Source organism: Equus caballus, chromosome X, assembly GCF_041296265.1.
Source record: "Equus caballus isolate H_3958 breed thoroughbred chromosome X, TB-T2T, whole genome shotgun sequence".
Classification (NCBI taxonomy): domain Eukaryota; kingdom Metazoa; phylum Chordata; class Mammalia; order Perissodactyla; family Equidae; genus Equus; species Equus caballus.
In genome coordinates, this window is record NC_091715.1 from 106,688,644 (window position 1) to 106,711,851 (window position 23,208).

At 43.9% G+C, this 23,208-nt stretch overlaps 2 protein-coding genes across 4 annotated transcripts in view; one reads left to right on the top strand and one right to left on the bottom strand.

Annotated features, from left to right (window-relative positions):
- The window catches only part of LOC102148739 (NACHT, LRR and PYD domains-containing protein 12), a 39,557-nt gene extending 19,074 nt beyond the window's left edge, over window positions 1–20,483 (top strand). For all 3 annotated transcript variants that reach the window (XM_014729077.3, XM_070256858.1, XM_014729078.3), the window contains exons 5-13: window positions 1,493–1,582; window positions 8,523–8,693; window positions 8,806–8,976; window positions 10,891–11,070; window positions 11,743–11,913; window positions 12,022–12,192; window positions 12,501–12,671; window positions 12,792–12,962; window positions 17,114–20,483. In XM_014729077.3, the coding sequence (XP_014584563.1) occupies window positions 1,493–1,582; window positions 8,523–8,693; window positions 8,806–8,976; window positions 10,891–11,070; window positions 11,743–11,913; window positions 12,022–12,192; window positions 12,501–12,671; window positions 12,792–12,962; window positions 17,114–17,195 (1,378 nt within the window). In that variant the 3' untranslated portion in view covers window positions 17,196–20,483. The remainder of the gene's footprint in view (window positions 1–1,492; window positions 1,583–8,522; window positions 8,694–8,805; window positions 8,977–10,890; window positions 11,071–11,742; window positions 11,914–12,021; window positions 12,193–12,500; window positions 12,672–12,791; window positions 12,963–17,113) is intronic.
- LOC111771574 (testis-expressed protein 13A) lies at window positions 5,063–8,111 on the bottom strand. The gene is given in 5 exon segments (XM_070258285.1): window positions 5,063–5,292; window positions 5,295–5,508; window positions 5,510–5,622; window positions 5,672–6,139; window positions 8,042–8,111. Coding segments are annotated over 5 exon segments (1,095 nt in total).
- Window positions 20,484–23,208: the final 2,725 nt, after the last annotated feature.

The following is a 23,208-nucleotide window of genomic DNA, read 5'->3' on the forward strand; positions in this document are numbered from 1 at the left end:
CTATTAGTCTTCAGTGTCACTCTGTGAATGTGCTTTGTAATTATAAAGTGTTATGAGCACATAAGTCATCAAGATTATCATTGGGGACTTTGCTATTTTGATGTTGATGACTATTCTGGAAAAGCTTGCAAACTTAGCATTGAATTGTTTGTCACTCTCCTCTGCGTATACTTCATCACTGAGGCCTCCAAGAGCTCCAGGTTAGTAAGGGGCAGAGCTGCACTCCTGTATTTATTGCTGTAAAGCCTGGGCTCTTTCCATGAGACTTGCACCTGCACAGAGCGTCCACAGCTGGAGTTCAAAGAGGCTTAGGTAAACCACTTATATAATAATATGGACTCTGTGCACTATAAAATACAGTTCTCCTGACTTACTGACTAAAACAGCCAAAAAAGCTTATGCCTGTGTTATCTAGAAAATGCCACTGGTTGTAAGTCTGTTCTCAGTACTCAGTTTAAGATGGACAGTTACCTCTCCTTTAGTTGTAGGGCCAGCTGAGGGGTAGTGGACCTTGAGAAGGAGACAAGAGTGAGCAGAAGCACAAGTGAGCACTACTTGGGGAGGGATTTAACCTGAGTCTTTTATCTGATAGTTGTATTTCCTCAGTGGGCAGTAGCATAGAGGTAGAAATGAGCGTGAGCTATGTGTGTTTGAGGAAAGTGGGGAGAAGAAAGGAGGTACAGCAAGTGTTTATGTTTGGGACTAGAAGGAAAGGGGGTAGGAGAGGTTACATGGACTCAGAATTATGAAGGACCTTGGCTATAGTGCCTTGAGGAATTCATGATACCTTCAGTCCAACTGTATATTATAAAGTTAAATAATGGGCAAATACATTGAGAGATTTTTAAACACTGATGGAAACAAAAAGGGGCTTCTAGTTCATTCTGGATTTCCAGAAAATCAACCTTAGATGGAGTTCATACCCCTAACCGTACTGCCTTTATTGGAGGGCTTAAATTCTCTTCAAAATTTAACCCCAAATACTCCTTTCCTAAGCATGTTGACTAAGTGGGAGTTTACTATTGAACTTTCATAGTTCTCAGTTACTGTCATTAATTTTTCTATTCGTACTGATGACCAAGAATCAGTTATATTGTAAAGATAGCTCGGGCAAGTCACTTGACCTCTCTGAGCATCTGCAAAATAGTGACTACAATACCTTTCGTTGAATTAAGGACCAGATAAGATAGTTTGTGTATTTAAAGTGCTTACCTTGATGCCTGGCACACAGTAACGTGGCTTTGGCTTTGGAGTCAGATAGACCTGAATACTGACCTCCGTTCTCTTCCTACCTATGTGACCTTGAGCAAATTATTTACTTTTGGGGGAACTTTTATTTCCTTATTTTCAAAATGGAGTAATACCTCCTAAGGTTTTTGGAAGAGGTAGGTTAGTACTAGTATGATAACAAAAGCCAAAATAAGACTTTGGCTTAAAATTTTGTTTTTAATTATTTTGTTTTAAATTATTTTTGCTTTCTCACCTCTTTTAGGTCCTTCCAGCTGTGCAATTTGCCAGTGTCTCGGCTACACTTGCTCTGCCAAGTACTGCGTAATCCAGATTGTAAAATCAGAGACCTGAAGTAAGTTGAACTTTGCTTTAAACTCTTAGATATTTGCAGGTAAAGACTGGGTTGCTAGAAATTGTACTCCCAGACGATCGCACCTGAAGAAAAAGTATAACTAGTGCTCTGTTTTCTATAGCGAAACAGCAAATGAAAAGATGTGCTATGAGCCTAGAAGGGGTAGGGAGTCAGGCACAGATCCCTGCCAGCCCCTCCTGCCTCTTCCCCTTTTGTAGGTGCTGTTTTTGCTGTAGTAAATGGGTGGCAGGCTGTAACACCTAAGAGATTTGTGTCTGGTGTCCCTGCTGGACCTAACCTCCTTCCTTTTCCTTCCAGAATTCCACAGTCCTCCTGGTTGGTTTTCTTTCAGTTGGGTTCTATCCCAGTCCATGCAGCTGGATGATCCTTTTCTCTCCCTCCATTCCCCACCTCCATCTCCCTCAGTTATTCCCCATAGTGCCGTTGCTCAGAAGCCCCCACTCCCACCCTGACCTTCGGTCCTTGCTCACTCTCAGGTGTCTTGACTGCTTGTCCGTCCACATCACAAACACACAGGCATGAACCCCGTTGGTTTCGCACCCCCTCAACATACAGATCAGTGTCTGTTCTCTTTCCTTCTAGTCCCAGAGGAAGAGGTGGCCTTTCCAAACCCGCCCAACCCAGTAAATTCACTTCCTTTTATTTTTGTATTTTTGTGAGCACTTAATTGTTTAGCTTTATGAAACACAGAAGTATGTAAAGATATGAAAGCCTTCCACCCTACTGCCCTGTACCCCATCCCACCCCATACCTCCACATCGCCAACTCCTATTTCCTATTCTGACTTTGATCCCACCCTCCCTAGGTAATACCTTTTTTGCTGAATATCTCTCCAGACCTTTTTCTATGCTTATTCAAACATAAATCTGTAACGTAAAGCACACATAAATCTATAATATACATAGCATATATATACGCATTTATAGAACTTTTGGGGGTTTTGTTTCACAAAAAAACAAAATTGGCCCTGTCGTGTTTTTTTTTCATTGAGCAGTACCATGGACGTGCCTCCAGTACAGTCTGCAGGATCTACCTCATTCTTTTACATATTTCTTGCGTTTTCAAGCTTTCTTCAGCTATCTCCTTCCTCATGGCTCAAGTTTCTCCCATATTCAAAAGAACCCTCTCTCAGCCATGCATCCCACCTCACTCCTTCCCTCCGCAGCCAGAAGTCCTTGAAGGGAAGCCTCCCTCACTGAGTGCACATCCTCAACCCTTGCAGTTTGCCTTCTGCCCCTCCTGTACCCAGACCTGCTCAAAGATCGAAAGTGAACGCCAGACCCAGTGCGCACTTTTCACCTCCTATCTTAGGGGCCCCCTGCAGCCCCGGGCACTGCTGAGCACACTCCCCTTGCAACTCTCTTCCCTCTGTTCTGACTACCGCTACATGCCTCATTGCCTCCATGGTTCCCAATCAGGGACGATTTTGCTCTCCTGTGGGCATGTGACAATATCTGGAGATAATTTTGGTTGTCACAGTTAGGGGGCGATGTGCTCCTGGCCTCTACTGGGTTCTGAGGCCAGGGTTCTGCTGAACGTCCTACAGTGTACTGGACAGCCCCCTGCAACAATTATCCAACCTCAAGTGTCAAGAGTGCTGGGTTTGGGAAACCTGGCTCTAGAACTGTAGAAATGAGCCCAAGAACACTTCTGACAAGTGCAGGTTAGGGATCTTGCCGGTGTGTCCCTCAGACAAAGCACTGGAGAGTGAATGAGGAGAGAAGGTCGGGGTGGGGGTAGGGGCTTTTGGGCAATGACAACCATCCTGATGTCTGTCCACACCTCCACACCTGCCCCAACAGGAGAGAGCCCAAGGTCACATCCAGCCGCTGCAGAGATATCCCAGGGCCATGACAACTTCAGTCCCTAGGTCCTCAGTCTCCAGGCGATGTCCAGGGCTCCTCTAGTTATCTCAGTCTGGTCCAGGTGTGAATCCTCACCATCCTGCCACCTGCAGGATAAACCACACATTTAGCCCCGCTCAAGACATCTTCTCGTCATCAGAGGGGGAGATGCAGACCATCCTCCACACTCCCCCTTTCCCAGTTTACCCCCTCCCTCTGGAAATTGATATCCCGTTGGGATATGTTCTATTCCACATTTCTGAATCCACTGAGGGCTTTCTAGCCAGACTCCGCTCCTACTATTGTCCTGGTGGTGGGCTGGGGGAGAGAATCCCTCAGGATGGCACCATGCTTTGGTCTGTGGTCTAGCCCAGCCCACCCTTAGGCACCGTCAGTTGCTGACTCACCTCCTTGGCTGTGGCATGAGTTCCTTGATCAGATCTGACTGTCCCCAGTTCTGATCACTGGGCATTGGGGAGGCTTCTCCTGTCATGGGGCTGAAGAGCCATAGCAGTCCTCACCTGCAGCTGGTGCTGGCATCCTCTGTATGCAGCCCTGAGGGATTCCCTTAGAGGTGGCACATCTCTGCTGTGGTGTAAGCCTGGTTTGCCCCAGGCCTGTTTTGATTGTTTCTTGTGATATAACTTGCTGAGAACATGAAAGAGCTTCCTGTCTAGTTCATTCCTGGAGACTCTGGGGATCCAGGAATCCCCACTACCTGGCACTCCCTGAGGACCTCCCCAGCCAGGTCCAACATTTTCTTTGATGGCTTGTGGTTTGCAACTGCTCTTATTGTGTCAGTTTCTGTCTTGGAAGTAACCTGGTTGCCCAGAACAGGAACCCGCTCAACTTAGCTTCAAGAAAAGGGGATCTGTGTAAAGTAGCTTTTCACAAAGCACAATTGCAGAAAGTGGAAAAGTGGCCGGGCTGCCACTCTTTCCATCTCTGGGGTCACAGGATCAACTCCTTTCTACTTCTCTGTGCCTGTGTGTTCCCTGGGACCTCATAATGTCATCCTCTAAAAGACACTTGGCCTCTGTAAAGCACCCAGTTCTGCTCCCCCACAGCCAGGGTCAGGCCTTGGCATCCATGGCTCTGACCTTGGCCCCAACTCCAAGTGACCCATTGTTTCATTTCCCAACACCATCCTGACTTTGGCATCTGCCTCTCTGTTCAGATTGTCTAGTGTGAGAATCTGTTTTGCTCAGGATGGGTCAAATGCCCACTCCTGCTCCCATCATCTATAGCCTAGGTTGGGGAGGGAGTGGTTCGTTGTATACATAGCTGCCCAGGTCCACCAGATACCGGGGCTGGGGGAGAGAGACACAAATAGAAGCTGCAGCACTTCTGGGGTGTGGAATGCCAATGCTCTGGAACGCAAAGGGAGTCATCAAACATGTCTCTACATCTCTCTCCTGCCAGCCCCCTAATCTATAACCTCCCCAGTGGCCACCTCACACCCCACCTCCCATCCCACTTCCCACTTCTCTCACAACCCAGTTGCCCCATCCATCCACCCACCCTTTCCCCCCAAACCCTCCCCTACCTCTTCCCCTGCCTCTGAAAATTGATTTCCCTTTGGGATATTTTTCTGTTCTGTTTCACATTTTTGAATTCAAGGGTTTTGTAGCTAGATTCCCCTCCCGCAGCGGAAGCAAATCTCCCTCTGTGAAAAATTTACGGCCTTACACCAAGGGCAGTCCCAATCCTCGGGCCTGTGAAATACTGGAGGTCTTCTCTGATGATGGGGATCGAAGTCTCTCCTGTGTCTTTGGGATTGAAGGTCTATACCCTGAGCCCCCACATTAGACCCTAAGGTAACACTAGAGGGCCCCCAGTGGGAGCCGTCTGAGATGGAGCCCCTGATGTGAACATTGCTGCTGGTGGGGATGCTGTGGCTGACTCTGGGAAGGGGAGTAAGGGGCATGAGAAGGGGTATGCAAATGAGGCCGGGAGCTGCACAGGAAGGGATGCTGGGGAGACTCTGGACCTGGGCTTCATGGTCTCAGAGAAATAAAACATGGCTGTTTCCACAGACCTGAGACCTCCCTCCCTCTGCCCACCAGAGGGGTAATTATTTCTGCTCCACAGCTCCAAGAACCTGCAGGAGGCCTCCACCCAGCTCCTTTGCGGCCTCTTCCCCCTCCGCATCCTTCTCCTGTCTTCCTCCTCCTCCTGCAGCGGTGGCAGTAGAAGCAGCGGCCACCCTCCTCTCCCTTCTCACTTGCTCCTCCTTCTACCTGCTCCCGGGGAGACCCCAGCTCTTGGAGAGAAGTGGACAAGGTTGAGACCTGTTCTGAGGATGGAAACGGGGGCAGGGGGTGTGGCGGGGAGACAGGGCAGGGAGCAAGTCTGGGGAATCCTAGGGCCTGAAGGAGCTTCCACCTTAGAAGGTCCCGCTCTTTCTGCATCTCTGCCAGGTTGGCGTAAGTCTGCCGCAGCAGCTGGAAGGCTGTCTCCTTGTTCTCCATCTGCTGCACTGTGAGCTTCTTCACATCTGAGGCCAAGGCTTGTGCGTCTGACTTATGTAGTTTGGCGAAGTCCTGCAGCCACTGCACTCTGTGCGCATGAAACTGGCCCTGCCTGCAGGTGAAGTGCAGGCCCAGGGCCAGGCTGCCCCAGGCACAGGCCTCTTTGACCTTGCTGGGCACTGCGCTGTCCTCCAGGATGGCCCTGAGCTTGTCTTCCGTCTCTTCTCAGGACAGGGATATATTCTCAAGGTAGAACTCAGGGCCTTTTGCATGCCTGGCTGTCTTCTCATTGATGAAGGCCACCACCTTGCCATGCTGGAACCCACCACCAAGGTCGTCGGGTTTCAAGGCCATGGCTGCTGAGGGGCTAAGGGGCTTGACTGGCCCTGTGGGGATGTCCCCTCCCTTCCCACTCGATCTCCTCCCTTCCCCTTGCCCTCACTCACCCAAACCCACGTAAAGACCCCCTAACTGCCTTGCCGCACTATAGGACACCTCCCATCAGGCCTCACCTCTCCAGCTGGGGGCCATAGGAGGTACAGGCCAAACATGCCTGCCTACTGTGCCCAAAGAGAAAAGAGAGAGGCATCTCTCTTTTCCTCCAAGGGCTCTGAGGAAAGACAATGAGGGGGGATGGGGGGTGCTAGTGCTGGCAGATGCGAAAATAAGATCCCTCCATGGGAAGAAACAGGGGTGGTCAGAAAAGACTTAGAATCAAGAACATGAAGCACTTGTAATCAAGTACAAAAAGTACCCCCCCATAATGGTTTTCCAAGAGATGGAATGTTCTAGAACAGGAAACAGCCCCAATTCCTCACTGGCCTCAGGTACCCCCTGGAGGAAGAGGGTGGAGCCAGAGAACAGCCTCATTCTCCATTGGCCCAGGACTGAGCACTGTAGTCACCCTAAATGGTCATAAATCCTGGCCATTTCCACTCCCAAAACGTGTCTCTAATCCGTCAATTTACACCCCCTCCCCCGCAATGCTAATCCAGCCCCCTCCTCCCCCATTTCTTCCCTGGACCACTGCAACCCTCTGACATCAGATCTGTCTTCTGCCCTACCCTGTCATCAGAGGGATCTGACCATGTCTCTTTAAACCTCCACTGGCTTTCTGAAGCCTACAGAATAAACCAGACAGACCTTAGGCTGAGCCCTACCCTGCCACTTACTATGTGACCTTGTGCTATAATTGAATCTGTTTCTAACTATGGGCCTGAATGACAAAGTGCATGTAAAGTTGACATAATGTTTTCCATGGTCCCATTTTTGTAAAATGTACAAACAAATCCTCTGTGTGTGTGTTTGCATGTGTTTCTGTGATCTTGGAGAAAGAAGTGGGAAGATATACACCAGACTCTTAACATTGGTTATGTCTGGGAGGTGGAATTGGAGGGGCGGTTGGGACAAAGTTTTTATCTTTTAAAAATACATCTTTATATGATTTTGTTTGTTACAAAGAACATATAACTCTACACGTATGCATGTATTAAAAATCTGGAAAGTTAAGGGGCCGGCCCCGTGGCCGAGTGGTTAAGTTTACGTGCTCCACTTTGGCCGCCCAAGGTTTCACTGGTTTGGATCCTGGGCGCGGACATGGCATCGCTCATCAGGCCACGTTGAGGCAGCGTCCCACATGCCACAACCAGAGGCACTCACGACTAGAATATACAACTCTGTACTGAGGGGCTTTGGGGGGGAGAAGAGAAAAAAAAGAAAGAACAAATAAAAAGAAGATTGGCAACAGTTGTTACCTCAGGTGCCAATCTTTAAAAAAAAAATCTGGAAAGTTATATACCAAAATTTTAATAGTGGTTGTCTTTGGATGGTAGGAATACTTAAAAAGAAACTTTATTCTTTATATTTTTCTCTATTGTAAAAATTATTTATAATAAGCATGCTTTATGTTTTTCAAAATTTAAAAAAAAGTATTTTTTCGATAGCTTTTGATTATTGTAAGTAATCTTTTGATACCTAGAAAGTAAACGTCCCCCTATAATCCCACTCTTTCCCCAACCTAGAAGATATCACTGTTACTAGTTTGATATAGAGCCTTCCAGGCTGTTAAAATAGGCCATAGCAGATGATTGGCAGTTTTTCAAACAAAGCGTCTTCTCTCTTGCCTCCTGGCCTTTGCACAGGCTGCTCCATGACCGGATTGCCCCTCAGCTCCTCCCGCTCTCCCGCTGCCATTCTCCTCATCCACCTAACTCCTGTTCAACTGCAGTTCCCCTTCACAAAAGCACGCAAGCATTTCTTCCTCATAGGTATTTCCTGATCCTCCAAACCTCATCCAAAGCTAGGCTGAATTCTGCCACCTTCTGTGTCCCCAGGATGCCTTGTGCATACCACTTGTGCAGTGCTTTTCACACTGTATCATCACTTATGATTTCCTAACTTTTTCCCCCATTAACTGGGAATTCCTTGAGGGCAGATCTGGGTCTTAATTATTTCTGTGTTTTCAGCATCTCGCACAGTGGGAAGCACCCAATAGATTAATTGTTGAATGAATGGAAAGAATTCGTTACATCAGTAAGGTGCAAACAGGTACCTTTAAAGAGTCTTATTTTCTTTCCTCTCTGAAATGACTTTTTCTCCACACAGACTGATTTTCTGCCGCCTCACCGCTTCTTGTGGTAGGGACCTCTCCTTAGTGTTTGAAACCAACCAGTGTCTGACAAATTTGGAGTTTGTAAAAAATACCCTGGAAGATTCAGGAGTGAAGCTTCTGTGTCAAGGATTAAAACACTCAAACTGTATCTTACAGACATTGAGGTAACTGCTAGAAGGAGAATTTGTCTGTGTTCGTATCAGTTTTTGTCAATTGCTGTTTGTGTGGGGGAAGAGCCTGAATAAGGTAATGAGGTTATTCTTCTGTTCTCTGAAGGTTGTACCGATGCCTTATCTCTCCCGCTTCTTGTGAGGCGCTAGCAGCTGTTCTCAGCACCAGTCAGTGGCTCACTGAACTGGAAGTGAGTGAAACCAAACTGGAAACTTCAGCTTTTAAATTTCTCTGTGAAGGCTTGAAAGATCCAAACTGCAAATTACAGAAGCTCAAGTAAGTTGTAACTATTAAAATTGTTCCATACTGTAGGAAAAATTTTAAAAATACGCAACTCAAGATGGATATTATGTGATCAAAAGATTTCAAGGAGTCAAGGAGAGGATGAATAAAAGTGGCAGTCCCTAAAACTGTTCCTATGTAACAAGTTTAGGGAGAGAATTTTCGTTGTAAGTGGCAATAACATCAATGACAATAATAATAACCCACACTTATTGAGCAATTACTTTGTGCTAAACATTGTGCTGAGTGCTTTGTATACATGATTTCCTTTAATTCACACAACAGTTCTGAGAAGTTCAGATTATTATCCTCATTTTAGCAGATAAGGAAATAGAGATCCAAGGTCATAAGACTAAATAACTTGGCAAAGGCACAATTTGAAAGCCAGATGTGTCTGACTTCAAAGTCCATGGTAATGACTATCATATATGTATTAGTCAGGGTTCTTGAGAGAAACAGAACCAATAAGGTGAGTATGAATATATAGAGAGATTTATTTTAAAGAGTTGACTCACATGGACTATGACAGCTGTCAAGTTCAAAATCTTTAGGGTAGGCTGGCAGGCAGGAGACACAGGAAAGAGCCAATGTTGCAGTTCAAGTCCAAGATGCAGTCTGCCAGCAGAATTCCCTCTTCTTCTGGGGAGGTCAATCTTTTTCTTTTCTTTCTTTCTTTTTTTTTTTTTTTTTTAAGATTTTATTTTTCCTTCTTCTCCGAAAGCCCCCCTGTACATAGTTGTGTAGCTTTAGTTGTGGGTCCTTCCAGTTGTGGCATGTGGGATGCCGCCTCAGCATGGCCTGTTGAGTGGTGCCATGTTCGCGCCCAGGATTCAAACCAGCGAAACCCTGGGCCGCTGAAGTGGAGTGCGCGAACTTAACCACTTGGCCATGGGGCGGCCCCACATCTTTTTCTATTAAAGCTTTCAACTGATTCAATGAGGCTCACCCACATTATGGAGGGTAATTTACTTTATTCAGTGTCTACTGATTTAAATGTTAATCTCATCGAAAAAGTACCTTCACAGAAACATGTATAATAATGTTTGACCAAATATCTGGATACTATGACCTAACCAGTTTGATACATAAAATTAACCATCACAATATGTATGTGTGATTTTCTGAAGTGAAGCCCCTTTGGCATTAAAGCTTTCTAAAATCCACTTTAAAGCTCATTTTTTGGGGAAAATGCCTCTATTTAAAATTTCTAAATTGGGGAGATATAGATACATGTCTTTATGAGCCCTCTTCAAGACTGACTTTAAAGCCTGGTAACACAAGAGAAAATTGAGAACTCAAAGTTTGTAGTATATATCATAGACATTCTTAAAAGTGACGAAAGAAAAAGTTGATGGGAAATTGTTCACGGAATTGGACTACTTAACATGGAGAAACAAAGACTGAGAAGGCACGAAGGTCAGTAAAAACTACTCTCTTGTGCCAAAGAAGGAATATTATGTGGATGATGGTGATGGGCTGGGTCTCTCTAAGGATGGCAAATTAATGAATCATGGACTTTCAGATAAGAGGGAAGGAAAGAGCTTTTGACTGTAAAATTTATTAATGATTATTATAGCATTTTCCCCCTGGGATTTGCAAGAAGACATGAGATAGAGTGCTAAATTTATGCAGGGAATTAAAATGAGATTAGGTCATCTTGATATTTCCTCCCAACCCTTTTCTTTTCTTGGGCAGTCACCATTTATTGAGTTCCCACTTGGGGACACAGTGTTGTGGGAGCAATGTACAAGTCCCTTACATGGGAAATGTTGGCTGTGACGTACTCAAGGTTAGGGGTTTTGTATGGATGGGCCTTTATTTTCTCTGCTCATAAAGTATTGCAAGTAGGGGTTGAGTAGGATGATAAAGCAGCCAATTCTATCTCTGTTGGTCTTTCTTTCTCTCCAGGTTGTGTGATAGCATTCTCCCCGAAAGCTCAGAGGCTGTTTGCAAGTATCTTGCCTCTGTTCTTATTTGCAATCCACACCTTACTGAGTTGGACCTGAGTGAAAATCCCCTGGGGGATACAGGGGTGAAGTATCTTTGTGAGGGTCTCAGACATTCCAACTGTAAAGTGGAGAAACTAGAGTAAGTTTCTTAGAACTATCTGCTATCATCTTATGACTATTAAACTTGTTGAATGCCTACTGTGTGCCAGGATCTATGTTGGTGCTTACCAGAAGTTATTTCACCTAATTTACTCCTTACAATAACCATATAAGGTGGGTTTTCTTATCCCCATTGTACAGATGAGGAAACTGAGGATCAGGGGGATAAGTGACTTGTCCAAGGTCACATTGCTAAAAGGTAGTATAGTCAGGATGTGACTCTCCAAATCTCATGCTCTTTCCAGTATACTATGGTCTTGTGTGTTTACAGGAATGACACTAATTACATTTTAACTCTGTAAAGATTACCTACCATGCACTCAACTAGATGTGAGTGGAGTTAGCAGAAGAACTACAAGTGACAAGGCTTTCCTTAAGGACACACAGATGTAAAACAATTGGAGAGCGACACAGTTCAACGTGTAATCAAGTGCCCAACACTGTGGAATCATTTAGAAATGTCAGATGAGCCCTGCGAAAGGGAGGAGGTTGCTGTGGGTTGGAGACCTCAGAAGGAGACTCTGTGAAGGAGGTGGACCAGGAACTGAAATGTGAAGGATGGCTAGGACTTAGCTAAGTGAGGAGGCTGGGAAAACATTCCTAGGAAGCTAAATGCAGCAGTGGCTCATTTTTCTTCTTTTTCTCTGGGTAGCTTGAGCACATGTCACCTCACGGATGCTAGCTGTGTGGAGCTCTCTTCTTTTTTGCAAGTGAGTCAGACTTTAAAAGAGCTGATTGTGTTTGCCAATGCCCTGGGGGACACAGGAGTACAGCATCTCTGTGGAGGTCTGCGGCATACCAAGGGTATAATTGAGAATCTTGTGTAAGTGTCTGCTTGTCTTAGTCCTTCTCATGGGCTTTGGCATTTGAAGTTCAGTGGGACTCCCTGCTTCCGTGGTTAACAGCCACCTTGATGTCCCCATCCCTCCAGGCTGTCCGAATGTTCCCTCTCTGCAGCTTGTTGTGAGTCCCTCGCCCAAGTCCTGCGCTCCACCTGGAGCTTGACAAGGCTGCTTCTAATTAATAACAAAATTGAAGATTTGGGACTGAAATTGCTGTGTGAAGGATTAAAACAGCCTGACTGTCAGTTAAAGGATCTGGCGTAAGTATCATGGACTATAGCCAAAGGCAGAATTTCCTGATGTTTCAGCAACTCCCAAAATTAAATGAGTATTTTTTGGCCTGGTGATTGAATCTCCAGGGAAGCAATAAATGAAGAGCCAAATAATTTAGGGGGAATAAATTTTCCCCTCTCCACAATCTCTGCTTGGCCCTGGTCGAAGGGATTATTTTTTTTTTACATGACACTCTGATTTTCTAACGTGTTTTTTTTAGTGGGCAAACACAGTTCTTAAAGTGACCCAGTGCAGATGAAATGACGTCAGCCTTCTCTCCCTTACTTTCTGGCAGATTGTGGACCTGTAACCTGACAGGAGAGTGCTGTCAGGATTTGTGCAATGCACTCTACACTAATGAACAGCTGAGAGTCCTTGACCTTAGTGACAACGCCTTAGGGGACGAGGGCATGCAGGTGCTATGTGAAGGGCTAAAACAGCCCTCCTGCAAACTACAGACCTTGTGGTAAGTGCACAGGGACTCCTTGGCCATTGGACTCTTATTCCAGTCTGTATATGAAATGGAGGGTAATTGTGGAACTTGGGGTAAAACTGATTTATTTCTTGAATCCCCAATCCCCCGTAGGTTAGCACAATGTCATCTCACAGATGCATGCTCTGGAGCCCTCGCATCTGTCCTCAACAGAAATGAGAACCTAACATTGCTAGACTTAAGTGGAAATGACTTCAAGGACTTTGGAGTGCAAATGCTGTGTGACGCACTGATTCATCCAATATGTAAACTTCAGGAGTTCTAGTAAGTTACTGTGGTGGAGGAAGTGAGAGGGAGGGGTCAGGACAGGCATCTTGGGTTTGATCATAGCCCGTTGCAGTGAGAAAAGAAAAGCTGAGGGCAGGTCATGCGTAGGCCAAGTAAGTGAAGTTGCCGGTAGGCCTCCTCCTTGGACACAGGCAGGGAGAGAGGCAGGGAACAGGTGGTGCTGGATCTCCCTGCTAAGTGAAGCAGCTTGGTGCGGGAAAAAGAGCTCCAGAACTAGATTCTGCTACGTCTGCCTTAAACACTAAGTCTAGCATCTACTAGCTACATGACCATGCTTACTTAACCTCCCTGAACTTTAGTATCCTTGTCTGTAAAATGAAGCTAATACCAGTACCTGACTACCTGGTGTTAGCACGGAGGTTAAATGAAGTGAGATGTTAATTACAAATGTACCTAGTACAATTCTTGGCACGTAGGAGGTATTCCATTAATGTTAGACCCTTTCCCTTTTCTCTTCAAATACTTGCTAGAGGCCTTAATGTTTACATTTTGAGAGTCTTCAAGACTCAAGGGGATGAAGCTGTAATGATGCAATTACAGAAAGTGGAGGTCTTGTCCGTTCCTGGTCAATGTCTGTCTACCAGCTCAGCAGGCTGACATGACACACAAAGTAATTCTTGATTAGGATACAACTATGCTTGTTGGCAGCTAACCGGTGGCCAAATGGCCATTCATTTCTGGTGTTCAGAACTGGAACACATGATGGGAAATAAAAGCTGAGTACAAAAATTCCACATTCCAAAGCCAGTTTGATGGACTTAAGCATAAATGAAAACAGCATAAAAGCCTGTTTACAAGTCTTGCTGAAACAGAAGCTGGTTCTCTACTAGCAAAGTGAAGTCTGTTAGTTTCAAAAGCCTGAGAGTGTGTTGATTACTGCCCAGGAAGAGGGAATTATTCACAACATTATAAGCTTCAGGGCTTTAGGGACCTCCGTGGTGTCTTTCTCAGAAAGAGGTGCCTGGAGTCTATATTGTCAACAGATTGAAATAAACTCAATGATCAATCCCAATGTTTCTTTAAATGTAGAGTAATTTAATGTGGTAGCACTTTATAGTGTGTATGCTTCAGCAGAGGTCCTAAATGACAGCAAGGAGAAATTATTTTGTTGGTGATGCCATGGGATTATTTGTCTTTTGGGGTTTTTTTGGTAAATTGTTGCACCTTTTTCTGTTTCTCTTGCTTTATCTTTTAAACAGTGTGCTTCCATTGTGTTTTCAGGCCAACCTTCAAACCTTTATAACTTGTCAATTGACAGGTTGATAGCAGTGTGCAATAATAGTTCAGAATACAAAATAAAGGACACACACACGCACAGAATAGACACCATTCACTGAGCTCAAATAAATTTTGAATGTTAGAGTATACATAAGACAAACAACACTGAAATCAAAAGAAATATATACTTACTGAGGTAAGATGAGAGGAAACTATGGATCATTTAAAGTGGTGGTGGGCTAGAGGAGGGTAAATCCAGGAAAGCCTCCTATAAAGGAGGCATCTTCTCTGCAAATTGGAAAGAGGGGAGGAAGAAGGTTATTTTCTAAGAACTGCTTGAGTGTGGAATCTGAATCTTATTCCTCATTGAATTTTCCCTTGTAAACTTCCCAGCTCAGTGCTCTGTATATAGTAAATACATATAGCAGACCAGTTCGTAATTTAGGGCATCTAGGGGCAAGGCAAGGAGACAGTTAATGATATGTTCAATAAAGACTAGGTGTCTAGACATTCAGAAGGCCAAGGGTAAAGAAGAGGTTGTGGCCTCAGAGTGACAAAGCTTACCTTCATTCATTCCACAAGCACTTGCTGAGTATCTGCTATGTGCTAGGCAGATGTACCAGGTGCTAGGAGACAGGAATGAATAAGACACGAGACACGGTCTGTACTCTTCAGGGCCAGTGGGCCTAGTAGTATAGACAGGCACGTAAACTGATGAATGCAATCGGGTAATCATGGCAGGAGACAACTCACCCAGCCCAAGAGTGTCAGGGAAAGCTTCTTTGGAGAAAGAGCCACCTGAGTTGAGTCTCAGGACTATAGCCAGGGGAAATGAGAGTAAAGATGAAGAAGGGTAGTCCAGACTCAGGAGATAGCATGAGCAAAGTTAGCCAGACAATAAGCAGCACAGTTTATGGTACTTGATGGGGATAGAGGTGGGCAATCTCCAGGAAGTTTGCTATTGCTGGAGCATAGAGTACAAAGTAGAATGTGTGAAAAAATGAGCCTGAGGGGGTAGGCAAGGCCTTGTATGCCATGTGTGATTACTAAGACCTATTAACAGAATTCTGGGGACAAATTCAGTCATCATTCTCTTTCTCTCACATACTCTAGTAGCAGTGCATTTTGAGGCCTCTCCTTCCCTTTCTAAACTGCTCCCAAAGATGGAGCCAGTTTTGCTTACAAAGCTGGTTGGAGAATCAGTCCGCTGCTGCTGCTGTTTCTCACTGCCACATGGGACCGATCCTGAGAACTGCTCCTGCCCAGTCCCACAGAAGCTTGGTGGCTGGTTGGTGATGCCCTGGCTGGTCTGGATCCCTCCCAGCCCTGCAGTACCATTATGCTTGGGCTCTGAGGCACAGATACCTTGGTCCACAGCCAAGTGTGCAGCCATCGCTTTTTAAAGTACCGTATATATCAGGGTGGTTGGGTCTAGAGGAGCTCCTTGAATCATCCACAGGTATATATGTGTGAAACTCTCCCTTGCCCACAAAGGTGTAAGCCCCTGAGTTGAGTCAGGGGCCCCACTTAAACCTTCTTTCGTCAAGATAATTTTGTTTTAGGGGCCTTGGTGCCTTTCCCAGGCACTGGACCCTGGAGAAAACCTCCTAGCTCACCCTGATACATGCTCCTAATTCTAAATTTGGAAAGATGGGGTTGAGAGTAACCGGTATCTTAGCTCTCAGAAGACCTCTTGGCTTCCTAAGCTGTTGGCCCACTCATTCCTCAGAAGTGACCTCTACATATGAGGAGGTAAGACAGCTTTTGCTAAGTCACTCAGAAAATTCTTAAGGTCTTGTTACCCTTCCATGGCATTAAATGTGTACTTACCCTACAATTGCATAACTAGCAGGGCTACTCATTTCACTTTGCTAGATAAAGATTAGCTTCTATCCATTTAAAACTCAAAACTGTACTTCACTACATACTTGAAAGAGCTGGACCTTCTTTTGTAGTCAGTGGGTTTTAATCGGAGACATGCATGTGGAGTTTGAAGTGCCTGTGGGACACTGTAGGAAGTTTTCTAGTAGGTAGGCAGTTGGATGTAGGAATGTGCCCTGGAGATGATAGCTGAAGCCATGACAATGGATGAGATCTTCTAGGGAGAGTCAGAAGAGAACCTCTGAAGAACATCTCTGGGTAATTGGCCCTGGGCAATACCAATTTTTAAGAGGCAGATATGGAAAGGAAAATCCTTGGAGAAAACCAAGAAAGAAAGATGTCCTGGAAACTATGGGAAAAGTGAGTTTCAAGGAAGGAAGAGTAAGTGCTCAACAGTACCAAGTGTAGCAGTGAGGTCCAAAAGGATGAGTACTGCAAAGTGTCCATGGGATTTTGCAATTAGAAGGCCATAGATGACCTTGTCCAGGGCCATTTTAGTGGTGTGGTGCGGCCGGAAACCAGATTGTAGTGACTTGAAGAGATGGGAGAAAAGGAAGTGGAGAAGGAGTGGAGACTACTTTTTCAAGAAGTTTGTGAAAAGGAGAAGCAATATGGGGTCATAGCTGGGGGGAATTGTGGGACTGCAGGAAGGAGGGAGTTGTTCTTTTTCTTTTTTGCCTTATTTTAGGATAGACACATTTGTAGGCTGAGAGAAAGGAGCCCAGAGAGAGGAGAGGGAGAGGTTATAGTTACAGGAGCGGGGACTGAGGGATTACTGGAGCAGGGCCTTAGACAAAGGCAGGGAGGGACAGAAGTGAAAATCCAGGAGGAAGTTAAGTGTTTTCTCTTTTGAGACCCAAGGAAAGGAGCTAAGGCTGAGGAAGGAGATGATAGACAGCCAAGTGGGTGAAGTAACTGAGTGGTGCCATGGAGCAAGTGTGAATGGGAATCTTTTCCTTGATAATAGGAAAGCTTCTGATGGCGTCTGCTGGCTTAACTTGACACAAGATTCTTTTCATTTTTCATAGCATTGACACGGATCATTTACATGAAGAAACACTCAGAAAGATGGAAGCTTTAAAAATAAGCAAGCCTGGAATCACCTGGTAGTTTCCAAGGAGAGCCCCCGAATCAGCTGCACATAGACCCCCTCCATCTGGCACCATCTTTGATAGTATTCTTGTTCTAAACCTGTTAACCTTTGCTGAGGACACTAGTGTGAAACAAGCAGCAATGATTGCTATTTCTTATATAGATCCATCCACTAAGTAGGATGTAAAAGGCAGAAACACCTTAGTTCAAATGTCTTCAGCAATAATACCTTGCATTCTTATATTGTGTTATAATGTTGACTGTGTCTTCACAAAAACCCTGGAAGATGGGAAGATGAGGCTCAGAGAGGTGGTGACTAGCTCCAGGTCACAAAGCTCATTAGTGGGACAGTTGGGACTGGAATCCAGCCAGGTCTCCCAATACCCAGACCAGGCAGGGAAACAATAGAAAAAGGACATGTGAATGAGTCCACTTAAAGAAACAAGATACTTTCATCCATTTTGAGTATCTTCTTTCTTTAAGTGGACTCAAGACTTGAATGTAAGACCTGAAACCATAAAACTCCTAGAAGAAAATATAGACAGTACACTCTTTGACACTGGTCTTAGCAGCATCTTTTCAAATACCATATCTACTCAGGCAAGGGAAACAAAAGAAAAGGTTAACTAATGGGACTACATCAGATGAAAAAGTTAACTAATTGGACTACATCAGACTAAAAAGTATCTGCAAAGCAAAGGAAACCATGAACAAAACAAAAAGACAACCCACCAACTGGGAGAAAATATTTGCAAATCATTTATCCAACAAGGAGTTAATCTCCAAACTATACAAACAACTCATACAACTCAACAACAAAAAAACAAACAACCCGGTCAAAAATGGGCAGAGGACATGAACGGATATTTTTCCAAAGAAGATACACAGATGGCCGGTAGACACATGAAATGATGTTCAACATCACTAATTATTAGGGAAAAGCATATCAAAACTATGTTGAGATATCACCTTACACCAGTTAGAATGGCTATAATTACCAAGACAAAAACAGCAAATGTTGGAGAAGATGTGGGGAAAAGGGAACCCTCATACACTGCTGGTGGGATTGCAAACTGGTGCAGCCACTATGGAAAACAGTATGGAGATTTCTCAGAAAATTAAAAATAGAAATACTGTGCTATCCAGCTATCCCACTACTGGGTATTTATCCAAAGAACTTGAAATCAATGACCCAAAGAGATTTATGCACTTCTATGTTCATTGCAGCATTATTCACAAAAGCCAAGACATGGAAGCAACCCAAGTGCCCTTCTACCGATGAATGGATAAAGATGATGTCATGTATACACAGACACACACAGACACACACACACACACACGCACATACACGCACACACTGGAATACTACTCAGTCATAAAAAAGACATAATTGTTCCATTTGCAACAACATAGATGGACCTTGAGGATATGATGTTAAGCGAAATAAGCCAGACAGAGAAAGAGGAATACTGCATGATTTCACTTGTGTTTGGAAGATAGAAAATACATGGATAAAGAGAACAGATTAGTGGTTATCAGAGGGGAAGGGGGTTGGGGAGTGTGAAAAGGATAAAGAGGCACATATGTATGGTGATGGACAAAAATTAAGACTACTAGTGGTGAGCACAATGAAGTCTATTCAGAAATTCATAAATAATAATCTACACCTGAAATTACACAATGTTATAAACCATTATGATCTCAATAAAATTACTGGGAACAAAAGATACTTGAAGTGATTAAAGGACAAGAGGGTATACAAACACTTGTTATATATCTTATGGTGCTGATTTTAAGTAAAACTGTAATTCACAAAAGAGAGAGGAATGAGCTGGATTAATAGGGAAAGTGAGACTTGAGGTGGGCCTTGAGAATGAGTAGGATTGAAGTAGGGGGAGATATACTGGCCCGTGTCTGTAAGACTGTAAGCCACGGCTGTGTTTGTGAGGAGCTCACCAAAAGCGCCTTGGGAGAGAGAAATGTTTGCATTAGAGTTTCTTAGCTGGGTATCCGTATCCCAGGCTCCTGAGGGTGCTCTCCAGTTCCCAGGCTCAACTCCCTCTCTGAACTTGTAACACCTCCCTCACGTGTGTGTTCTTGTTCACGGGCTCCTCTGACTGACTCACTCCTCATCCCTGACAGCATATAGCAGAGTCTGGCGTGGATCCTGCACCACCCCATGTTTCTGTCTCTGCCTGGCCTCCACAGAACACCAGATGAGACAAGTGGAGAGAGGGAATGCCAGGCAAGGAATATAGCACAAAGTCTGTGAAATAGGAGCGAATGTGGTGTGGGGTCGACAGAAGAGTCGGCTGTCCTGATTAAGGTGTACAGTTGTCTCTGGAAGCTACTTGACTAGCAGTGTGACCCTGAATAAGTCACTTGGTTTCTTGGAGCCTTAATTTTCTCGTCTATAAAATGGACATAAATTGACATTAACCTTTCAGGGCTGTTGTTCACAACATGGTGCCTACCCCACAGTAGGTACTGATTAATGGTAGCTGTTTGTATGAGTGTGGACCTGTAATATCACTCAGCTGTGTAGTCTTGGAGCTCCCAGATTTTCGTGCTGTGTAGTCAGTGTGAACTGTGTGTTTGAACTAAATGAGTGTGCTGAAGGCAGTGAATCTAGTGGGAGAAGAGACACACAGTGGGAAGTTATTGCAAGCGAGAGGACCAGCTGCTCCGTGACCTTATCCATCATCATGTATTGTTCCCCACTGCCCTGGGAGATGGTACTCTCAGTCAGGAGACCAGGTCCGGCCTGAGAAGAATGGTCAAGATCGCAGTTTGTTTCCAGTTTTCTCAAGTTCTTCTTTCCCCTTAGTTATTTAACACTTATTTATTGAGCATTTATTATGTGCAAGTTTTTGTGCTAAGTGTTGGCTTTTGAATATGCCTTTTCCTGTGCACTTCCCCTACCATGTTCTCTGACTGCCCTGGTCTCTCTTTTAGTCTGGTAAACATGTGATAATACTCAGTCACATTAAGAGCTCAAAGATATAATGTTAAATTAAAAATTTCAAAGCTCTGTGTGTGTGTATGTGTGTGTGTGTATCCTATTTGTGTGCAAAAGGCTAAATATGCATGTGTCTGTATGTGTCCAGTATATGTATGGAAGGAAGGATATATACAAGAAATTGCTAACAACAGTTACCTCTGGCAAGTGGAATTTGGCAAGCAGGGGCAGTGGGAGAAGAGGAAAGGAACTTTTCATTTTCATCTATAGCCCTCTGTTCTACTTGATGTTTTTACCATGTGCATGTATTATTTTTGTAATTAATAAACTTGATGCTAAAAATAAAACTCATTTATACTGAGGAGTTATTTCTTTTTCTTTAAAACATGATGATTTAGAAGAAAATATGGGGCAGGCATTTATAAGCATGCATAAAAACCCAAAGGAGAAGAATGAAAGATTTGATGACAACAAAATTAAAAACCTCTTTATGAAAAAAATAACCCATAAATTAAAAGGCTAGTGATAAACTGGAAGAATGTATTCAGCACTTGTATAAAGACAAGGCTGATGTCCATAATATAAATAACAAACCAGTATGAAAAACAACATAGAGGACTTCTACTTCTATAATAACAAGTCTCAGCAAAGTTAAAGGATTCGAGTCATGCAAAGTATGTTCTCTGACCACAGTGGAGTTAAGCTAAAAATCAGTAAAAGAAAGATATATGAAAAGATAGATGAAAGATATACCGAAATTAACCCACTTCTAAATACTCCATGGCTCAAGAGTAAGTCTCAAGGGAAATTAGAAAGTATTTTAAACTGAGTGAACATGAGACATACAGATTTGTGGGATATAGCTAACACAGTACTCAGAAAGAAATTTATAGCACTAAACAGCTACATTAGAAAAGCAAAGTCTTAAATCAATGACCTCAGCTTCCAAAATAAGAAACTACAAAAAGATTAAGTTTAATTCAAAGTAAGCAGAAGAAAGGAAATAATAAAGATAAGAGCAGAGTACCTATATACTGTATGATTCCATTTTTATAAAATTTAGAAAATTAAAAGCATTATATATAGTGACGGTAGATTAGTGGTTACCTAGCGACAGAGTTGGGGACAGGAAGGGATGCATTATAAAAGGGCACAAGAAAATATTTGGGGTGATTGACATGCTCATTTTCTTGTTTGTGGTGATTTCACTCAAAATTCATCAAATTGTATTCTTTAAATATGTCTAGCTTATTGTATATTAATTATACCTTAATATAGCTATAAACACACACACACTCAAAAACATATCTTAAAGAGTCATTTAAGGACACCAGGTATCTAACCCTCTATTCTACAGAGAAGGAACCTGGAGTCCAAAGAGGTCAAGGTAATGCAGCCAATCCATGATAAGACTGGGATTAGAATTTAAGTGCCCTTATTCCTGGTCTTGCTCTTATTAGTATATCAAAGGCAGAGCTCAGATCAAAGGAATAGATCAATTGCAACTGGTGGGTTTTCAGTCTTTTGTGGCATACCAATGGGAAAGAGACGTGCAAGATGAAAAAGGATGATTTTTCCAGGATTCTTTCAGTGATGTGCTGGAACTGGCTCACATTGACTTGTGACAGTTGATGGTTAAATTTTTAGGAATTTTGTGTCAGCTGCTAAACAAATCCATTATTAAAAATTAAATGATACAAACTTGCCGTTACGTAAACTTTATTAAAATTAAGGTAATAAATACTCTAAACTCATCACTTCCTAATTGTTTTGCTGCATTTTACTGCCATCTGTGCTCTTCAGGTTATTCACATGTATTGTATCTGTGTGGTGGAAATGTTAAATGAGGTTCTACTCTGCATCTCTTCTCTGTTCCACATTCAATGACATCACACTGGTAGCTTGAAATTGGCTGTGGTGGGAGTGTTTACACCATAGAAATCAGCAAATGCTACAAATTAGGGATCTTCCTCCCCTTAACCCCAGAGAGCTGCTTGTTAAACATTTACCAGAACATTTCTGCCTCAAAGCATCACTTGCCGTGGCATTTGTTTAAGGCTAGCCTGGAAGGCAACCCATCAATGCCTAGTGTCATGCTGGGTAATCAGTAGGCAGTCAATAAATGTTTGGGGGTAACCGATTATCCTGGGTTATCCAGGATTTTCTTGATTCCTGAACATCCCAGGAAATTCCTCAGTCCTGGGCCAGCCAGCATGGTTCAGCACTCTAGTGTTTGCACTTTTTTTTTTTTTAAAGGAACCAGGTGTGTAAATAAATTGAAAGCTATCTTCTTTCTTGGAAAAATAGCCCAAATATATCTCCTCGGTGAGATAGCTAGTGGCACATTTGTGCATAAAGCCCCACAGTAGTAGCTAAGTAGTATCTAGGAGGAAAGACAGGACCTTGCATGTGGTAGGCCCTCAAGAAATGTCCATTGGCAGTATATGACTGGAGAAAGGCAAGTCTGCAATGGGAATGGAGGCCCAAAGATGGTGGAAAACTACAGAGTCTGGTCTACCAGCAGGTGGCAACTGCAGGTGGCCAGAGACTCTGGATCTGAGGCAGGCAGGGGTTGGGGAAGCCTCAAAAGAGCAAGGATCGAAAAATATATTGTCAGTGAGAGCTGACAGTATAGTGAGTGTGAATGCTAAAGAGGGTGGCTGCAACTTAGAGGTGTTATTGTGGTTGTTAGCACTTTGAGGACCTCAGAGGAGTTTACTCTCTGCCTGCCCCTTCCACTTCGTTTCCTTCCTTTCTTTTTTTCTGTTCAAGAGTCACTCCACCAAGGGCTGAGTAGGCAGTTGCATATGCAGCATGGGAAAGTTTTCTCTGCCCAAAGACCTGCCCCCTCCTTCCTCTCCACCACCCAGACCTGCAATTTTCACCACAAGTCAATCTCTGTCCTGAGTTAAGCTGCTCAAAAGCACTGAACAGTAAGGAAACAAAAAGCTATTAGCAGCCTGTTAACATTTGACTTCAGATTAGTAAATTAGTTCCTAATTGGTCCCCAAGAGGCTGGAACATACAGAGCAAGTGAGCTTTGGTGGTGAGAAGAGGAGAGGAGAAGGCTCT